The 21,684-nt window shown below is 45.7% G+C and overlaps 1 protein-coding gene across 2 annotated transcripts in view; it reads right to left on the bottom strand.

The window, feature by feature from the left end:
- The window catches only part of PRDM10 (PR/SET domain 10), a 1,138,198-nt gene that overhangs the window by 648,671 nt on the left and 467,843 nt on the right, over positions 1 to 21,684 (bottom strand). For both annotated transcript variants that reach the window (XM_086956905.1, XM_086956904.1), the window contains exon 13: positions 11,526 to 11,873. In XM_086956905.1, the coding sequence (XP_086813031.1) occupies positions 11,526 to 11,873 (348 nt within the window). The remainder of the gene's footprint in view (positions 1 to 11,525; positions 11,874 to 21,684) is intronic.

Consider the following 21,684-nt stretch of genomic DNA (forward strand, 5'->3'; position numbering starts at 1 on the left):
CTGAGTGAGAAGCGATCACAGTGGCGCGTCCGACTTTGTGTTAAGACCAGTCACGGCACTGACATTGCTGACAGCATAGTAAAGGCACTAAGGCAGGCATGTTTGATCTTTACAAAAGGTAACTACAAACAGTAAGGAAGGACTGGACCATTCACATATTGTTCCTATTAAAGTGGCAGAGGCTCAATGGTTGCAGAGTTATTGTCACATACAATGCATAAAGACAGTGCATCTTCTCGTCATTCTTATCATGCAGTTAAGTCTTTAGTAGTTACATGACTTCCCAAATTTCATTTCAGCACTGTCTTAATTTAGCGTCTTTTATTCATTTCACAATACTCGAGACGGACCACAGTAGCCACAACGACGATTTGTTCTTATTTTATTATCAGATCCCAGACCTTACCCGTTTCATCTTTGGTTTACTGTTTCATTCCATCAGTGTCTCTTCAAAGCCATTAAAGAATTCTTTTCCACACATGGCAAAGACATTTGGTTTCAGTTGATGTCACGGAGATGTTGCCCACATTCCCAACATACTTGTCACATAATTCGTTCGTAACTTGCCTTTCTTCCATGTCCTTCAAATCGCACGTCGTGCTAGGGTAAAATACCCCTACAAACCCTGGCCGGTCCATTAAGTTTTTAAAAATAGAGGCGGCCCTTACAATCATACTCTGTCCGTGTCCTGTTGTTCTTATTTTCATATCAGAACCCTAGATCTGGATCTATATATCCATTGTGTCTGTCCTGCAACCAAACCCAGCTACATCCACCTCTCGGGCTGGTACAAATCATCAGATACGGGTCCCATAGTACACTCATAGCAGTCATGGACAGGCAGTTGCTATGAATGCCGTCAGCTGGTACCTGCAGATTAAGGACGACCGACGAGAATACATTTTATGCAAGAAATTCACAATTTGCACCCAAGCATTCCAGTGTTAATAGCAAATAAATTTGCTTTCAGTCGCTAAAATGGAGAAGCTCTGATAGTAATTTGAGGCAGTGGGAAACAGTACTACCCACTATGCGCATTCTGCCCCCAGTGCATCATCGCCGGCGCCGCCAGTTAAACGCAGACAGTAACTCTGTACATGTAAGCATAGTAAAATATGCGATAACATAAACCAACCAATGGTAATAACGCACCACCTGATGATTGCGGGGATGTTACCACATCGAGGTATTACCAATGTGGTAATACCTCGATGTGGTAACATCCCCGCAATCATCAGGTGGTGGAATGAGTTTACTGACGACGCCCTCTAAGAGCGGTATTGAAGCATGATTCTTAACTAATGCAACGAGGTGCAGTAAAACATTCAGAGTCCAATCAGGGCTTTTACCTGAAAAGAAAAATAACTTTAATCATTCACTACTACATTATGTTAGCGCACGTGTACATAAACAGTATCACAATCACGTACAATAGGCCTAAAAATACCATTTGCCATAATGTAGGACAACAAACAATACTCACCCCACCCCACAGACCTAAAAAGTTCTTTGTTGTGGAGCAAGGAGTAAACAAGAATGCCAGAAATACTTCCAGACTGTTTATTCTGAGAGCCTCTAAGCCTGCAGGCAGGGAGAACGCGTAAAGCTATACTGCAGGCTTTCTAACTTGGCAACTCAGAACTGGCGCAAGGGCATTGTCTGGCATACACTCGAACCGGAGTGGGTGGTAGCGTAGCAGGCAGGCGCAGAGGCGCGGGAGCCATCCTGTGGGTATTTATTTGAAGAACACAAGTTTTTTGCACTTGTGGCGCCTCCGAGCCTGTGGGTCTAATGCGACTCTCACTCTTCATTCTGGTCACAAGACAGTCCCACCCCACAGTTCACGCCAGTTTTCAGCCTTCTAGTAGAGTTCTCAGTACAGAGAGTTCTGGACTGGTATGCGGTCATCAGATTCAGCAGGGTAGGTTAAGTTTAAATTAGGGTCACACAGGCCGAGTGCAGCCGACTACTCACCTGCGGCAAGTTACAGTAAGTAACACTAACACATTTCATTCACATTATGCTAACTGTAGCAGCAGCCTACAGGCAAAAGCGCGGGGGCGTCTGTAACATGCAGGTACAGGTGAAACAGTACTCGTGAAACAGTGGTGTGGTGTGCGCTGCTACTGTCTGTGCTGTGCACAGTAAAAGACTTACGTCGTAGACGGTGGACGAGGTGCCGTGTCACGGTGGTCGTGAGGTCCGGTCCGGGTCCGTAGGGGCACACTGGGCACACACACTCTCAGTCTCTCACTACTCTGTAACCAGGCCAGGGCAGGACGACGACGACGGACGGACTCCTTGTGAGTTGTGAGTGACTCTAGATTAGAAGACACACTCTCTCTGACGATGACGAGTCTACTTCTTCTACTTTCACTTAGTAGACTTGTTGTTAGTTTCGTATTCTGGTTGTTGTTTTGGTGCGCCACGCGTGGTAATGGCCAATCACCTCTACTTTGCTGGATAATAGCCACAGGTGATTGGTCATGCAGTGCGGGCCGCAGCAGAGCAGCCAACACCCACGCCGCGTGGTACCATCCTGCTGCAGCAGCCAATCCTGGCGCAGCGTTAAGAGCGCCACTGCGCCAGGATTGGCTTACGAGCAGACTGCTATTTGCCCCTAATGAGACCGGGGCCCGGGTCCCATGCCTGTCTAGTCTCTGAGTGATATGGGGGGTGGGGGGTGGATGGACCACAGTACGCATGCGCAGGCCAGTCAAAATATCGAGGCCTCCTGGATTTCACTTGCGCAGTGTGTACAGTTACTGTAGTACACACTGCGCATGTGAAACCCACGAGTCCTCAATATTTTGACTGGCCCGCGCGCAGTTACTGCCAGTGCCAACGCTATTCTGCTTGCGCCGCCCCCCGCACGGCCCACTCCCTTATGCGCTGCCCGATTCTGTCGGGCTTCTCCCGGCCGGGGACGGTAGAACGCTGCTCAGATTAATCCCGTTCTGAGAACATTCTGACTTCGTTTTTAAATTATGCATGTTGTTGTTGTTGGCAGGTGCGTCCATGGCTAGTGGGGCAACGCCCCAACGCCCCCAATGGACGCACCGCCACTGCACAGTACCAATAGGCAGCACACGCGTAAGGAAATGAGGCATGTAACAACAAGGCTGGGAAACAAAATGCAGCTAAGGAGGATGCTGCCAAAGGAAATACCGCTAAACAACCCTGAAGGAATCCGACTCTGAGGAAGGCTGAGTCGATAAGCAGGGCAACGATACACCAAACACGGAGACGCCGAAGAAGCTGCGCCAAACAGAGAACAATGCGGAAGTAAGGAAGAGGCGTGGTCACGGAATGAGTCAGCAAGCCAAGCGTCAAGCAACGTGCGAGGCGTTCCTTTAGAGGGCTAAGGGAGTGTGTGAAAAGTGCGCCTCTCATATCTGTGGTCCGACCCTGAACACAGCTCAAGGTCTCCTTCTACGCCCCCGAACCCTAACACTTCCTGTAGCCAGTTGTGGGTCCACCTGAGGTTAAATCTAGTGGCCCTTCCTGGAAAAACCCGGTCTGGTCCAGGTGCACTAGTTCTGGGATCACTTTCCGCAATCTGAGAGCCAAGATGGTAGCCAAGAGCTTCACCTCTATATTCAAGAGGGAAATAGGGCGGTACGATGAACAGTCATCTAGTGGTTTACCCTCCTTTTATATCGGTATGATCGTTGCCATGCGAAGATCCTGAGGTAGTTCCCCCTCCTGAGCAGCCTCTTCAAAGAGCCTCAGTAAATGGCGGGCCAATAGGTCTGCTGTCCGCTTAAAAAACTCTGCCGGGAACCCATTCGGGCCCGGGGACTTCCCCGCCCGTAGTTTAGTTAGGGCGGTCTTGACTTCGTCAAGTGCGATTACGGCCTCCAGACCATCGAGGTCCTCGGCTGCCAGCACTGGGAGGTCCAGGTGTGACATGTACTGCAAGGCCTCGTCTCGCGTCCCTAGGGCTCGTGCTTCATAGAATTGCTTATAGTGCCTAGCAAAAGCCTCCGCAATCTGCGCATCTGACCCCGTCAGGTACCCCTGGGAGTCCCGGTCCCGCTCTATCCACCTGGCATCTCTTTCCTTTCTGCTGAGCCAAGCCAGCAACTTTCCCGACTTGTCTCCTACATCATACAAATGATGGAGTGTTGCTAATGCCTGCGTCTTGGCCTCCCCCGTTACCATATCCCTATATTGACCTTGGACATCTAACAATCTACAAAGGGAGTTCGGGGTTCCAACAAGTTGATGTTCCTTTTCCAGGTCCAAAATCTGGGTCTCTAGCGCCTCAGTGTCTCTCTGGACCTTCCGGGTCTCCTCCGCCAGTCTGTTTTGCGCCCTATCTCTCAGGACCGTCTTAAAGGCCTCCCATAAAACCACCTTAGAGGATACTGACCCCTCATTTTCGGTTAAGTAGACTTTGATATCAGCCCTGAGGCCCTTTAGAATGGCCTGGTTTTGCAGGTCCCAGGCTGTCAGTCTCCAGGACCCCTGCCTTCTTTCTTTCTTCCTCCCCACTGTCGCCAGGAGCGGGGAGTGAACCGAGATCCCTCTAGCTCTGTATTCCGCTAGGTCGTCTCTCGTCAGGAGATGGCGGGCAAGAAAAATATAGTTCAGTCTAAAGTAGACCTTGTGAGTGCCCGAAAAAAATGAGCAGGCCCTTGCGTCCGGGTGGAGCCACCTCCAGACATCTGTCAGTCCTAGGGTAGTGACCATCTTTGCTAGCAACGTCGGGGTCTGGTCTCCAGCCCTGTCTCCCGATCTGTCTTGCGTCGGGACCAGCACGTCATTGAAGTCCCCCCCTAAAACCTGTAATGTATCTGAGGAATCAAGGAGGATATCAGTTATCCCTTTCAGTGTGGCTGCCTGCAGTTTAGGAGGCATATGCCGAGATGATTGTGTATTCCTGCCGTCTCCAGGTACCCCTTACTCCCACAAATGTCCCCCGAGGGTCTGACCATACTTTCGTAACCCGGAATGGTGGCGTCTTCTTAATCAATATGGCCACTCCCCTAGAGCCTGTAGTAAATCCTGCATGTGCGAGAACTTTGTACTGCCCTCTGGCTAGAAAGCCACATTTAGTGCCCTGGAGGTGCGTTTCTTGTAATAGGATTATATCCGGGCCTACCCTTTTAACATATGCATTTACTAGGCCACGCTTAATCTTACTTCCGAGCCGATTCACGTTCCACGTTAAGATCTTGAGCCCCTTCAGCTCCCGCAGTGTCTCTATATGGTTAGCCAGCATCTTGTCGGGCGTCCTGGCATGTTGTGCATATTCTTGATGCTAATGGAGTGTCACGGGTGCTGGCGCGTGTGACCTTTCAGACATGTCTCTCTCCCACCCCCTGCCCCCAACTCCCCATCCCTCCCCATCCCCCCTCCCATCTCCCTCCTGTCTCCAACCATTCCCAGCGGTAAAACCTATGTAACTCCCTTCCATCCCCCCCACCTTACCTCCCTCCCCCCGTAGCCCCCCCTCATCAGGGGATGCACTTCCACCATCTGGGCACTCTGGACGTCGCTGGGCTTTATTTGGGCCTGACTGTCTCCCTTCCAGTCTGCTGCATCATATGTGTTTGTGCATCATAAAGGAACTTCCAAGGCCTGTGAAGCATTAAGGGCATACTACGCGGCGGTCCAGGAACAGGCACGACAAGTGCGGATATCCTTCGGAACAGTTGTGTTCTTTGGAATCCTCCCTGCCGGGCGCCCTTTCGAGTTTAATTTACTGATATCCCGTGATGGCGGGACTATCCTCCACACGTTCATGATCGATTACGACCTTATTTACTCTATCCATTTGCCTGATTGAGGTAAGGTGGACATTAGGACTGGGACAGATAGACGTCCTGAAGAAGACCGGGGTGACCAGCTTATTAATGGCACAGTAAGTCGGTCGAAACATGTTGGCACTGGCAGTTTAAGGAGGGGTGTTTCGAGAACGTAACATTCTCTCTAAACACGGCCCATCCTTCACTATTTTAATCCTGGCCGTGGAACCTATAAATAAAGGTCCTGATGGTATCCATGAGCCAGTTTTAAAGCACTTTCTTATGCTGCACTTTGTTCTATCACGATACCCAGTCACAGGGTGATACTCACTGTGTTATCACTATTCTGTCACATTTGTGTTGTTTTGTGTATGTGTTTGTTTCCCCCCCCCCCCATATGCTCAGTCCTGAGCGTGGCTACGACAGGGCGTTTTGTAAGCAGACCCGATGATGAAGCATGTCACACACATTTGTGTGTGAGTGAGGGCAGTTTTCAAAACATATTAGTTTTGCCACTTGTGTGTCTACGTTTGGGTATTTTTGTTCTCCCTACCCCTCTATGTGTTTACATATTATGCTAGGGGGTTCAGGGTAGTGGAGATTCTTTTTGACCCTCTCCCCTCTTGTGTGATTTATGAAGCATTAAGGACAACCAAACTAATCTCCCTTGGAATGAAGGAGTCCCTCCTCTACATTCGCAGGCACCGCAACACTGCTGACCGATCTCCTGATCCCAAGCTCCTGCGTACTTCGAAGGGTTCAACAACACAGGTGGTGGCTATCTACGTCTCCAGAGGCCCAAAATGTCCTCTCACTGAGTTGGAGGTCAGAATCCCTTGTGGGGGCTGAATTAACTGAACCCCTTGCACTGCATACTTTTACAAGTGCATATGCTTGTTGGCAACTGCTACAAGTGCATTGGGCTCCAAGTGGCCCCAACCTCCGGCAACTTCTTCAACCAAGATCTTCAGTCACATCGCCTCATGGGAACCGAGGCCTGCTCCTTTGGTGAGCTGCTCAAGGTTCTCTCGCAACTCCTGTGGGTCCATTTGAGGGTCACCTTTGTTTTCCCTGGGCTCCCCTCATTGCTTCAGGCCTGCCCTGACTCCCCTGCTTGTGGAGAGTCTCCTGGACCTTGCTGGTCCAACCGTGCACCTTCTTGACTTCTGCGTTGGTTGCCTTTGCCAAGGCTTGTTGCTGCTCACGCTCACCAACCCCTCAGCACTCAGCATCCTTCAGGGGACACCTCGTATCATGGTCCTGGTCTTCCTCAGCGTCGCCTGGTCCTCGCAGCTGCAGAGTCAAGGTCACCGTCATCTTTCCTGATGCACCCGACATCGGAGGGCATTCATTTTCCAAGCCTCCTGGTCACTCCTGAGACCTATATTGACAAGGTTTGACTGAAAAAATGCCAGGGTATGTCCAAGAGTTGTTGTTAGTGAGATAGGGGAGGAAGAAATAAAGACAGCTCTTAACGATCTAGCCTTGGGATGAATTACAGCAGACAGGTGGCTTACCAGCTGAATTATATCAAACCTCTGCCACACTGACCTTTTCCGCTGCACTTCAGCTGGCCACCACTAAAAAAGCCCTGATAGCTTCACTGATAAAATGCCACCATGATACCCAAGTCTTAGCCTCATATAGTCTACCATCCAAGGTAAACTTCAATTATAAAATCCTAAAGTACCAGTGGGTTGCCTGTAACCCCACCTCCTACCCCTGGTCCAAAGTGCCTAAACAGCTTCAATGCAACAAATCATACTTCTCTCAACATTAGCAGGTTATTCCAGATTTGAGAGATTTGAGTGGATTACCTATATCACTCTCCGATAGGCTAATTTATCAGCGAAGAGGCTCAAGGGGCGATGCATATATAGCAGATACCGAATTTATAGACTCACTATGGCAATGATGACCTCTCTCACCTATGCTCTTTGCACTAGCTATTTGACTTTCACAGGAAATAATGAGAGTGGAACAAGGCAAGAGGGATACATCACTGACAGACCACATAAATGCTATTTTGTAACATGCTGTTGACATACTATGCTTTTATTCCTAAGGGTTGTTAATTTGCAATTGGACCAGGTTATGAGTCTGGAAGAAAATGGGAGAATGTCAGGACTTAAAACTAACTGAACTAAAAATGTGCATTCAGAGTGTCTCCAAACATGACACAAACACTGACCAAAGTGAATCACTGGGGAATAACTTGGGAGCCCTGTATGTTCTGGTGCTTGATAGTTAAGGTATACCGTGGGGAGAGAGAAACCAGAAAAAGGAACCTGGGCGAATCTCTGAGATTTCTGAAGGGGAATGTAGACTTCTGGGCTCACTTAAATTACCAATAATGGCCAGTATAGCACTTTCCAAGAGGGTAACATCACCTAAACAGTATCATTTTCCAAACCTTACACTCTGCATTCCCTTGAAATGGTTTAAAGGGTGGCACTCTCTACTCAAGGAGCTAACTTGGGACTGTGGCAGACAAAGGCTGTTTTTGAGTCTACTACAACACTGGTGAACAAGGCCTAGGCACCCTGGGACAAGGAACTATACCACCTGGCAGCACAACTGCAGTGGGTGGCTAGTTTGCTAGACAGGGAACAGTTAGAAGAGACTGAGGCATGGGTGAGCCACAATACCAGGATGGAAAAGTGACAATCTAAGCTCTCTGTAAGTGGATCTAAACTGAATAGAAATGCTTTTCAAAACTGGAGGAAATTGGTCGAGAAAACCCTGCAAATATCACTATACTCTTGACTACGTTTTTGATTGTGCTGCCAACCGCTAAAGGCGGTTCTTTACAGCTATTAGACTGAGAGGTTGGATGGACGTAGAGATAGTCACTGTAGATGATTCTAATGAGGCAGGGTAAATATGAGTATGACCACACTGGGGCTGAGGAATAAGGGTTGCCTGAGAATCAGTTCTTAATTTATGGGGCAGGGGTGAAGTCCCTAAGGCAGAGATAGGAGGCCTGCCTCACAAAGCACCAAAAGCACAATGCGTTAGAAGTCCTGCTTACATTGGGGAGCTGCTGTAAGCTGAGTTTTTGACTGTATAAAGCTTCAATGTCAATGACTAAATGTAGCTTGACTAGTTTAGAAACAGTCTGGCAAGAGAGGATAGGAAGTAAACGGGAGGACACAGAGTTGGAGAATTCATTTCAATGGCCCTTAAAAATATCTAGGAACACTGGATTTTAATACACTCAATTCAACTATCTTCACAATATGTTCATAACACCTAACAGTAAATAGAATTGCATGTACCATGGACAAGAAAGCCTGAGTTATTAGCTGTCATAACTTCGTCTTCATCCACACTGTATGAAGTTGCCCCAATTATAACCCACTTCTGGGGGGTAAGTCATTGCCTAAAGGGAAAGATACCTAGTTAGGACCAATCGTAACACATTGGAAACCTGCTTACTGGACTTTTTTCCCCTTCCCATGACCAAGAGAGCAGGTAACAGCTTCCAGGATGTAGCCTTGGTGTTCGCCAAAAGGGTTATAGCAATGTTGGTAATCCTCATATGAGTCCCCACACCGTAGATGGAAATGTGAGGAAGTAAGATTGGCCAGAACGGAAAACACAGTATTAACTGTGGAGGAGAGGTGAGAAATACAAAGGCGTCAATTAACGATGCTGTGGGAGAACATACTGACTATACTTGGGGAGCCCCAGGAATAAGTCTATATCATGGTTGGTGAAGCATTGCAATTTCAAACCTTATCACTGTGGCTTGCGTCCAATGGAATACCTGTGATAAAACACTGTAAAGGAAACTAGGCTAACTACTGTGAAACGTGTTTATAAAGATAGGTTAGATGCTAAGGATCTATTGAAGATAATTAAGATAATAAGCTGGTAGTGTTAATCTTAAAGGGGGGTACCTGATTATTCTGATAAAACAACTCTATTAATATTTAATGTGAGAGTAAACATGCACACAAAAGAAAGCGATGATACTATAATGATATGCTTACACCTGTCACAACTTACTAAAAGTAGTAAATAGATTTTAAAAATTGAAATAGAAAATATATAAGAGGGCAACAAGAAGTACAGTGTTTTTGTCTCATCACAGCAGGTATAATGCAAAGCAAAAGGCTGAATTGTGTTGACCTTTCCACTAACAAGATGTCATCTTCCTCTCTGTGCCTTTGAGTGGGAATAGGTCTACTGATTGCACTTCCTACCCAACTCTAAAATAAATCACTTCTTCTTTCAGTGTTTGAATGCAGTTCCCTAGCATTGTGTATTTCAAATGTCCCCTGATTAAATCAAGAGTTTGGATTAGACTTTTCCCATATACTAGAGCCAGATTTTTAACATCTTCTTTCAAGGGTGTACACTGATGCATGGGAGATGTATTCTAATCAGTTCCAATTGGCCTGCGCCAACCCAACCAGGTTGCATAGCTTTTGGTCCCACAAAGAAGAAAGAACCTTTTGAAAACTCTTTATAACATATCTGCACAGCAATCATGTTTACCAAGCTGGCTCAACATAACAGAGCATGAACATGTCCATGGATGAGATCATGGTGAGATGACCGGGCCAAAAAAGAAACCTCCATATACTGCAAAGGCAATCTTTGACTTCTTGGTCACTTTTTGTTTTACTTTTTCTAGCCTTAGGAATATCCAAAAAAGAACTTATGAGGTTATGTTGGGCAGGAGTGAGAGCAAGACCACTGTACTCCTTTTCTACTCCGGCTGGCAGCAGTTACCAATTAGTATACTGATCCTTATTGCTGCCTGTCTACATATGATGGCCATAGATATGCAAGTCAATACATTTTGAGAAAAACAGGGACTTAATTAAGTGAAACATCTCAGGGGTTTAGCTACGTTCCACCAAACTGATTTTCCAGCATATTAACACTACTTAACAAGAGCCAAGGGGAGTTTCATGAGAGAATATAAAATGTTTTTTTTGTTTTGTTTCACCGTACAAACTTAATTTTCATAAGCTGCAAACACAACTTGAGTAGGGTGGAGAAAACAACTCCGATCAGGACAGCAAGTTAGGTGAAGGGAGGGTTTCAGTGCCTTATAAATGAGATCGCTGATGGGAGTGTGCAAATATCAAGAGGAAACTTGTTGCCCAACACAATAGTTAATTAAATGAACCTCTGTCAACCCTCTGGTTGTTTTAAACTCTGAAAATGATTGTATGTAATATTTACTGTATTTGTATCTTTGTGCTTTTATGGTCATTTACGTGTGCCGAATAAAGCTTCATGAATTGAATTGAATTGAAATGGTGATTGCAATAATCCCACAAACCTGCATGGCAGAAGGAGCAGTCAGCAAAATGTGGTGAATGTACCAAAGTTTGAGGATGTAATGCATGTTATTTCAGGGTACACGTAACAAGTCATGCACCATGGGTGGCAATCTCTTTTATGTTTTCACCATGGGTGGCAATCTCTTTTATGTTTTCTTTTCACCTGTAATGAGTGATGATATTTGATACAAGTTGTTGGAAGAAACAGTTGGTAAATATTTTGCTAAGATTAAGGGAGACACTAATTGTGCAACCAACATTAATATTGATCTCAAGCGCCAAATGTTACTTTCCTCTAGGCAATCAATTTTACATATTTTTATTAAAATAGCATAATCTTAATTTATAGACATTTCCCCCCAAAAGCCACTTAAAATGAATTCAAAAGGTTGGTGGATTTGCATGAGTGAATCAGAATGTCGCTCATGAAAACCCCATCGCAGAAGTAAACAACAGATTTCTGAACTCCTACCTGGATAAAATCTGAAAAGCGCCTTTTGCATGTAGGGCAGGTGAAGTAGCCATCACTGACATGAATCACAACATGATCCTTCAGCATGTCCAAGCGGTCAAAAGAGTCTGGGCAGAAGATGCACGAGTACGTCTTCTGCTCTAGGTGATATTTCATATGATTGTCCAGGGAGGTACTGCTGATGAATCCTTTGTTGCAGATATCGCAGGTCAGAGGGCAGTTGCCATCCCGTCCATGGAAGCGCAAGTGCTGGTCTAGCTTCTCCTTCTCACGAAATGCCTTCCCACACTGCAGGCATTTGAAGGGTCGATAGGACTTCCGAATAAACAGGTGCTGCAGAGCTGCATTCTGTAAAACAGAAGCACATTAACAAAGCACGGCGGTATGAAGATTGTGAGTGCGCTGTTCAAGTGTCTGAATGTACCAGACCCAGAGTAAGAGGTGAAATAGGACAACAAGACGTGGGGTGCATCAGCAGGGTGCTTTAGTCTACCACTATGGAAAACTAAAATGGTAGAACAAATAGGGTGCATAGGTAGTCGAGTAATAACTCAGGGATTGAATGAGATATACAATATAAAAGTCGGGGTACACTGGCATAGTGCTGTAATGTCTCTGGCATGGATCAGCAGGAGCACATTATTTGTGCGATACAGTAATTCAGCGCTTCAGAGTGCAAACAAGGACTCGCGGGCATATCATGCTCAGAAGGCACTGGAAGAGTGATGTAATGGGGTGGCGATGCCTTTCCGGGATACATTACATGAAAATGCGGGAGTCACTGGCAGAGTGCTTGAGTGTCTTGAACATGGTCTAAAAGCGTTTAGCTCGATAAGATGTGTGATGCGCTGGCACATTTCTGTAATGTCCCTGGCATGAACTTTTCAAGCATGCATTATTTAAAAATGTGGGGTTCATTTGATAGTGCTTGCTATAAAGTCTAAGTCATACATCGAAAGGCATGCACGACAGCATAGGCATACAATGCGTCCAAGTATGGGGTTATTACATTACTCAGGTGGGTCCATTAATGTTGGCAGTGACAGTGTCATTGATTAGAAGATGTAAAGTACACCTGAATGCGGGCCATATTAGCAGGGTGCTACGAGATTCCTGGCACAGATCAGTAAAGTAAACTACTTTAGATGGCAGAGTACTCTAATGTGCCAGGATTTGTTATATAGCAGGTTACCATGGGAACAGGTTAGTAGAAACACAGCATATGCTACTGTCACAACGCTGTAATCACCCGACTGGGCTAGTAGAGGTATGGTGCATTAAGGACGTGTGGGAGGGGCAGACTGGACAATATTCGGGGTATAGGCTACAGCAGGGTGCACTCGTTTAAGATTTACTGTAAATTGGCAGTGATGGTGTATTCATGGAACACACAACCAGAAGGTTAGGATGAATCTTATCAGGAAGCTGCAATAATGGGAGAAATGCTTGTGCTATATTAAGCCGCAAGAAAGGACTTGAAAGTGGTGCCTTTAATGAAATAAAATACATTTATAAAAGCACGTTTACCCGAAGGCGTCAAGGCACTCAGACAATACTCAACCGGATCACAGGGACAGACTATCACCACAGAGGCCCCCAAATAAGGCCATGAATCTTATTAAGTGAAAAGCCAGGTTTTAAAGGCTTTCTTGAAGTCCACATGGTTTTTTCAGGCTCGTAAGGTGACGAGGAAGCGTATTCCATAGCTTAGCAGTGGCCACTGAAAAGGATCTGCCTCCCCATCGCGATTTCCGAAATCAGGGGACCACCACCAGGTTATGAGTAGCCAAGCGAAGAGACCTAGTATAAACATCTCAGTGGAACATTGCTCTGATAACTCTGGGCCCTGAGTTATGTAAAGCTTGTGAGTAATACACAATGCCTTGAACATGATTGGTTTCCTAACTGGGATCGAGTGAAGCATTGATCAGCTCCGCTGAGATTGACTGAAATGTAGAGATACCCAGAATCAATCCCACTGCTGCATTCTGTACAGTTTGCAGCTTGTTTAGAGATGAATTAGTGATGTTTAGGTAAAGAGTGTTGCGGGTAATCGAGTCATGAGGAATATCATCATCATATGATGTGGGCCCCCTAGCAGTGCAGGGTGGAAAAATGTAATAGCAACTGGGACAAAGTGCTCCATATCTATTTCATATCTTTGTCACGTGTTTCTTGCATTTGGCGTTAATATTTTTTCATGAAAAAACAGAATGTGATGAAAACTTCATATTCTTTAAGGAAGCAGGCAGCAAAATACAAATACACAACTCTGAATTCCAAACTTTGAATCTGATTTCACCAAGATTCAGAGAAACTTTCTTCTCTCATGCATCCCACCGGCATTCTCCAACTCAGCATGACTTGAAAACCTACATCACGTGATAAAACAAGCATAAATGTGGCTTCTCCAAAAGCTGGAATGGATGAAATCCCTATACGGTCATGATAGGTTTGGGAGGCAGGCGACAGGGCGTTTGGAAAAAAGCCCTGTAATATCCATGCACAGAAAGCAGAATCCTACCTGCAGCTCCAACTGAGCCGGCAGCGCAAGAAGAGAAAAAGAGATGTGGTTACGAACGTTGACTGGACCCCCGTATTCCGCGCCCCACCCGTTCTGTCACTAAGACTCTTGTATAGCCAAGTAAATCTGTGCAAAAGTGGAAAAACTGGCACAGATGATATCTGTGCCCATTTCTAGCACACATTTTGAGCAGAACGCACATTCGGCATGTTCACGTTTTGCAGACGCTTTTGCCACCTGCTATTTGCTAGTGGCAAAAGTGAGGGAAAATCGTTTTCCAAGAAGCTGTAATGTGCCTAAAAATGGGTGCAAAAACTGGTTATGCGTGTTACTTTCTATTTTTGCTCTGATCGGTAAACCGGCAGCAAAACACTGCACGTCCCGGCTACAATACGTAATTGTGCAGGTGTGTTTTGGCAACCGTGCTAACAAATAGATTTTAAATGACCCATGCTAGTCTAACATGCAGGAAACAACAAGCCAATTTATAGCAACCCACTCTCACTTTGTACCCATCTGATTTTCTCTGGCCACACCAATTTATGACAAAGCTGCATTCACAACTGCAAATATCATCCATATAGGAAAAGACTGGTAGAAAACTTTCCACTGAATTAGAGGGAGACTGCAAGTTAGAAATGAATGGGTGGATGAATAAATGAATGAACAAAGGACCCAGTACAGTGCCGAACCGCCTTAGTGTTAGGTGTCTTCACAAAGTGATGTATAAAACAAGCCAAAAGAAAACTGTAAGAGCAAGTTGAATTCCTCAAGTCACCTCTATGTGATCGGGCCTTGAACCCCACTTCTGTAGTAGGGGATCTCTGTGTATAGTCATAATCATGTGAATAGTCCCGCCCATGTGCATGGACCCCGGAGCACTTCATTAGATAGTCTCTTAAGTTGCTCTCTTCTGCAGTCCTGAATAGACACTTAAGAGATAATAAAAGACAATAATGCAGCCAAAAAACAACTAGGCTATGCTGGCCATTACTTCATCCTATAGTGAAAAAGATAGCCAGGTAACAATTAAATTGAACTATTTTACTGTTTCACACATAGAGAAACTCCCCTTCACAAAGATCCCTTTTTCATGATAGAGAAGAAGGGTTGGACAGACAAGCCCCATAGGCTGCCATTATGTGTCTGTAAATGGATACTGTGCCTTTAAGAATCCTTCTAGAGACCCCCGGTATCCCATGATGCACAGCCAAAGGCCAGTTACTTTCAGTTCTTTTTGAAGGTGTATAAAGCAAGGCCTGTTACATTCAGGATATCACTGTTTCATCCACCGGGAAGGAGGGCAGGTTGCTTATGACTATCACAGAGATACCCCTTCTACAGAACTGGAGTTAAAGGTAAGCATCTACTCCTTCTGTAGTAGGGGATGTCTGTGTATAGTCATAATCATGTGAATAGAATAGCAAGCCCATCCCCAACAACAAACCCCATCGGTGGAAGAAACAGACAGACCCACTATTGTGCAAACAGATTTGTCAGTGAAGCCTGCCAAACTTGAGCATCTGTCCTGGCATGAGTGTCCAGGCAGTAGTGTTTAGTAAAGGTATGGACTGACTTCCAAGTGGCAGCCCTACAGATTTCTGCAATAGGGACGTTACGGAGTAAAGCTGCTGTAGCAGCTTTAACTCTGGTAGAGTGAGCCTTAGGCTTACAAACTAGCGTCTTGTTCGCTTTCTGATAACACAACTGAATACAGGACACGATCCACATGGAGATGGATTGCTTGGAAGTCTCAAGATTAGTCTTTCACAGAACCATAGTCAACAAACAACTGATCCAATCTACAAATCTCCTTAGTCTTCGAGAGAATGAAGGGATCTTTCAGCAGGAGAGGAAGGATGCTAAAAAAATGTGGGTAACAAAATGGTTTGATTCACATGAAACTCGGACCCTACTTTTGGATGGAATTTAGGGTGAGTTCTCATGACTACCTTTGAAGAATGAAACACTGTGTAAGGCTCTTGACAAAAGAGAGCCTGAAGGCTACAAGGAAAGCTGCCTTCCCGGACAGATGCTGAGAGAAGCCTTCTGAATGGGCTCAAAAGGCTCCTGCATCAGCCTAGAAAGCAACACATTAAGCTCCCACGGAGGCGAAGGATGCCTAATGGGAGGAAACACTTTCTTCAGACCTTCCAGAAAATCTTTGATGACTGGAATTTGGATAAGGAAGTTCGTGAAGGACATTTCCTATAAGCAGTTAAAGCTGCTAGGTGAACTTTTATGGAATGAAAATTCAGGCCAGATTGGGCCAAATGCAGCAAATAAGGAAGAATGACATCCTCCTTGCAGGAGGTAGGATCTACATTCTTAGAGGCACACCAGATGCAAAATCTCTTCCACTTATATGCGTAGGAAGTCCGTGTAGATGGTCTTTTCGCTTCTTTTAATATCTCCATACAGTTCTGAGGGAGATTTAAATGTCCATACTGCACTAGCTCAGGAGCCATGCTGCAAAATTCAACGACGAGAGTTTGGGGTGCACAATCTGCCCTCCGAACTTCGTGAGAATGTCCGTCCGACACGGAAGTCGAAGGCGCAGCAGGAGATACCGGTGTAATAGATCGGTGAACCACCACTGACGGGGCCACTCAGGAGCAATGAGGATCATTTTGGCCCGTGATTGGGAAAGTTTTATCAACACTGTCGGGATCAGGGTAATCGGTGGAAAAGCGTAGAGAAAGCTGTTCGACCAGTTGATAAACAGTGCATTCCCCCCAGCGTCCCTGGTTGGTAGAACCTGGAGTCGAAGTCGCAGCATTTTCTGTTTTCCGCGGTGGCGTACAGATCAACCTCTGGAGTTCCCCATCTTCTGATTATTCCTTGTACCACATTGTCGTTTAAGACCCACTCGTGATTTTCGAGAACGAGAGAGCTTAATAATTGAAAAATATACCACTAAACGTGGAGCACAATGCTCCAGGGTCCTGCTAGCAGGAGACTGAAAAAAAACCTGAAAGTAACTGGCCTTTGGCTGTGCATCATGGAATACCGGGGGTCTCTGGAAGGATTCTTAAAGGCAGGGTATCCATTTACAGACACATAATGGCAGCCTATGGGGCTTGTCTGTCCAACCCTTCATCCCTATCATGAAAAAGGGATCTTTGTGAAGGAGAGTTTCTCTATGTGTGAAACTTAGTAAAAAAGTTACATTTAATTGTTACCTGGCTATCTTTTTCACTTCAGGATGAAGTAATGGCCAGCATAGCCTGGTTGTTTTTAGGCTACATTATTGTCTTTTATTATCTCTTAAGTGTCTAGGCAGGACTGCAGAAATGGACAACTTGAGACTATCTAATGAAGTGCTCTGGGGTCTATGCACAAGGGTGGGACTATTCACACGATTATGACTATCACAGAGATACCCCTACTGCAGAACTGGAGTTACAGGTAAGAAACTACTCCTTGCCCTCTCTCTTTACTAACTTTGCCACTGATTGCTTGAAGCATGGAAGGAAGCAGATCCAGTCTGCATGAACTGACTACCAATGACCATCGAAGAGTCACAGCTCCCACAGTATCCCAGTGCTTGACATTTGGACTCTCTGGTGATATAAGGCTTCTCCAGGAAGGTGCAGAGTCAATAGGAAGAAGACCATGAAGATCAGAGGTCTGGGGACTAGCTCCTCTTCGTCCACATCTCCCCTACCGTCCCTCTCCTGCCATTCCTTTTCTGAGCGCCATTCTTCCTATACATGCTACTCTTTTGAACAAGGGATATCCTCATTTGGTTGTACCCTCCCTTGGCTCATCTCGCATTACTGGCAGCTCTGTCCTGGTCATAATCTGCTATCAAGGCCTGCAGACACACAACTCTGTTATTCACCCCTTAAGTATTCGCTCACGTCTTTCCAATACACCTTTTCCCTGGTACCTTTCTTCAGATCTGTATACCTAGCTTCCTCCTCATAAAATATGGCCAGGAGGTTATTGTATCTAACGAGGTATTTGCATATTGCAACTTTTGCAAATGAATTGGCTTCTTGGTGCTTTATGCAGACATCGGCTGGCGGTTGTGATTCATACAGCAAATTTACAACTAAAGTGTACTGGTTGACTTTACCTTAGTCAATACAACAAACACTTAATGCCACTAAGCATACTGATTATCAAGGATATCTATGCACACCCTATGCCGAAAAAGAAAGATTCCTCGGACAATAGAGCTTTAAGCTCCTCCTGTACACCGAAGCACTAGTATATCATCATCCACTGAAAGGTGGGAGGACACTGTACTCTTACCTTATGGCCTAACCAATCAGAAACATTCAAAATTGATAGACTACATACAATTTGAAGGATGAATTTCTAACCACAGCCTCCAGATTCAACCAGCAAACCTCTTTTTTAATTATATTTTTTATTTAAGTTTGCAGGTAATACCAAATTCACATGCCGTTGTCCCAAGTGCTCGAACTCTGTATCGCATGGTGATCAGGCATCTGATGAGCACGAACAAGAAGTTGCAAATGAGTGCGTAGAGGAGCAGATATTAGGGATTAGTTATCGTAGCATAATTGGCAGTGAACATCCCACCCTGCATGAAAAACAAACTCCATCAATGAGAGTTCCTTTGTCTGTATTTGTCGTCCAGCAATGTATGGATCCCCCTGGTGGACATATGGCTTAGGGGTGTACCGAGTTAAGTGGTCAGCTTGTGAGGACAGGGGTGGCAGCGAGCCTAGCATGGTTGGCATGAGGCAGGGCTCCGGAGGAAGCACCAGTTGTTGCAATTCAGAGCTTGCAAGTCTCCCCGGTCTCAGACAAAATCGTGCAAGTGTTAGGGGCATAGCTGGCAGGCATGATGCCTGTGCAACAGTTTGCAGGTTCCTGGGGGTGCCTCGTCTCCACCTGGCATGGGGAAGAGCCAGGGCCCGCTTAAGGCCATCTAATTTCTTCCTTATCCCCCTCATGGACTGTATTCATTATATTTGCCAATTTGTCAGACATGATTTGCTTGCACCATACCCTGTATCCCTTCTGCCGCAGGGCTGTATATTCTAATTCAGCCCGTATGTCAAGTCACTCCTCCATTCGCCCAGGAAGCATCCTTCTGCAGTGTGGAAGTTGTCACGGCCTGTCAGTCTTGCACGTTTCCCCAGGATTATGGCCGATTATTGTTGGATCTTGGGCCATGTCCAGAACATGTGCTGGAAATAGGCTTGTGACGCCCAGCATCTAGGACAGTGTGAGTGTACTGTGGGAAAAGGAAAATGCTACTTACCAGTATGCATCTGTTCTTGGCATGTAGAGCTGCAGATCCACACACTGTGCATAGATCTTCATCTGGTGTTGGTATCCAGATGTTTGCACTCGTTGTTGTATTGGAAAAGTCTTTGGACGTCACGAGATTGGTGACTCCTCCTTCGGACCATAGTGCGCATGGGCATCGGCTCCATCTTCAGATTATTTTTTAGCCAGCAGGGAAATGATGGACTTTTGTGAGAAACAGAAAAGATGCCCATGCATGCTGTATCTAAATAAGATAATACTGGAAAAGAAAAAGGTAGCCGGAGAGGTGGGGGGGGGGGCGTGTGTGGATCTGCAGCTCTACATGCCAAGAACAGATGCATACTGGTAAGTAGCATTTTCCGTTCGGGGCATATGAGCTGCAGATCACACACTGTGCATAGATTGCATAGCAGTACCCCTCCTAAGCGGCGACCACCAGTATCTGTTGCAGTTGTTTGAAATAGTGTTTTGAGTACAGCCTGGCCCACACTAGCTTGTTGTTTTGCTTGCACATCTACACAATAATGCTCTGTGAATGTGTGCGGTGTAGACCATGCAGCTGCTTTGCAGATGTCATCTAAGGGAATGTTCCCTAAAAAGGCCATTGAAACCCCTATATTTCGGAAAGAGTGGGCTTTAGGGGGAATGGATAATGTACGTTTTGCTTTGTGATAGCAAATTTGTAAGCATTTGACAATCCACCTTGCAATTCCAGACGTTGATATGGGGTCGCCTTTATGTGGTGGTAAGAAGGACACAAAAAGTTTTGTCTTGCGAAAAGGTTTTGTTCTGTCAATGTAATAAAGGAGTGCTCTTTTTACGTTTAGAGTAAGAAGAGCTCTTTCTGTGACTATTTGTGGTTGCGAGAAAAATATTGGCAACTCCACAGACTGATTGAGATGTAAGGGAGAAATAAGCTTAGGGAGGAATTTTAGATTTGTTCTGAGAAACACTTTGTTATGATGGAGTTGTAAAAATGGTTCTTGAATAGTCAGTGACTGTAGCTCACTGACTCTTCTAAGGGAAGTAATGGCCACCAGGAAAGCGACTTTCCATGCAAGAAATTGTAACTCGCATTTGTGCAGAGGTTCGAATGGAGGGCCCATTAGTCTTGTGAGAACAATATTTAAATTCCACACAGGTGAAGGTGGTACCCTGGGAGGAATGATTCTTTTGAGGCCTTCCATAAATGCTTTGATGGCAGGTACTCTGAATAGTGACAAATGTTGTCTATTTGGTAAGTAGGCTGCTATGGCAGCGAGGTGTAACCTAACAGATGTGTATGCTAGATTACACCTTTGAAGATATAGTAGATAACCTATGATGTGTTAAATAGACACATCTAAAGGTTTTATGGTGCTGTTGTTACAGTATATCACAAATATTTTCCACTGGGCTGTATAGTAAGCTGTAGTTGGGGCGTCTAGCTTCCCTGATAACGTTCATACAGTCAGGGGGAAGGTTAAGGTAGCCAAACTCCAAGACCTCAGGAGGCAGATCGTTAGGTTAAGCTGTGCTGGGTCCAGGTGGCTGATCTCTCCACGGTTCTGGGTTAAGAGGCGTGGGGAGAGGTGTCGTTTTTGGTGCGGGACTACACATAGTTCCAGTAATTTGGTGTACCATGGTTGTCTGGCCCATGTTGGAGCAACTAGGATGAGAGTCAGTGAGTGTTGCTGCAGTTTGCGCACCACCAGTGGAATGAGTGGGAGAGGCGGAAAAGCAAACACAAATCTGCTTAACCAACTCATCCATATCGCATTGCCTTTGGACAATGGGTGTGGATATCTGGCGGCGAAGCTTGGGCATTTGGCGTTTTCGTATGTGGTGAAGAGATCTCTCTCTGGCTGCCCCCACAACTGGAAAAACGGTTAAGAACTTGCAGCTGAAGTTCCCACTCAAGAATCTGTTGCGTCTGACGACTTAACAGATCTGCTTTGTTGTTTTGGGCTTCCGGAACGTATTGGGCTAGGAGAAAATATTTCTGAGGAATAGCCCATCTCCATATGCTTTGTGCTAGTTGAGAGAGCTGTAGGGAGTGTGTGCAGCCTTGTTTTTGTATGTAGTACATTGATGTCATATGGTTAAGGTTAAGGGTTTTGTAGAGCGCCCGTAGACCCAGCAGTTTCTTGGCGCTAAGGACGGACGTACGGGGGGGCAGAGAGGCAGACTACTCAGCAAAAGCCTGCAGGAAGAGCCAGGTCTTCAGTTCCCTGCGGATATCCATGTAAGAAGCAGAGATCCTAATGGTAAGGGGAAGAGAATTCCAAAAGGAAGGGGCCAGAAAAGAAAAACTCATGCCACCATGTTTCTTCCTTCTGCAACGAGGGATGCACAAAGGGCGTTTGGAAGAGGAACGAAGGTCACGGGTGGGGGTGTAGGCCTTGA

The sequence above is a fragment of the Lissotriton vulgaris genome, chromosome 2_1, assembly GCF_964263255.1.
Source record: "Lissotriton vulgaris chromosome 2_1, aLisVul1.2, whole genome shotgun sequence".
NCBI lineage: Eukaryota > Metazoa > Chordata > Amphibia > Caudata > Salamandridae > Lissotriton > Lissotriton vulgaris.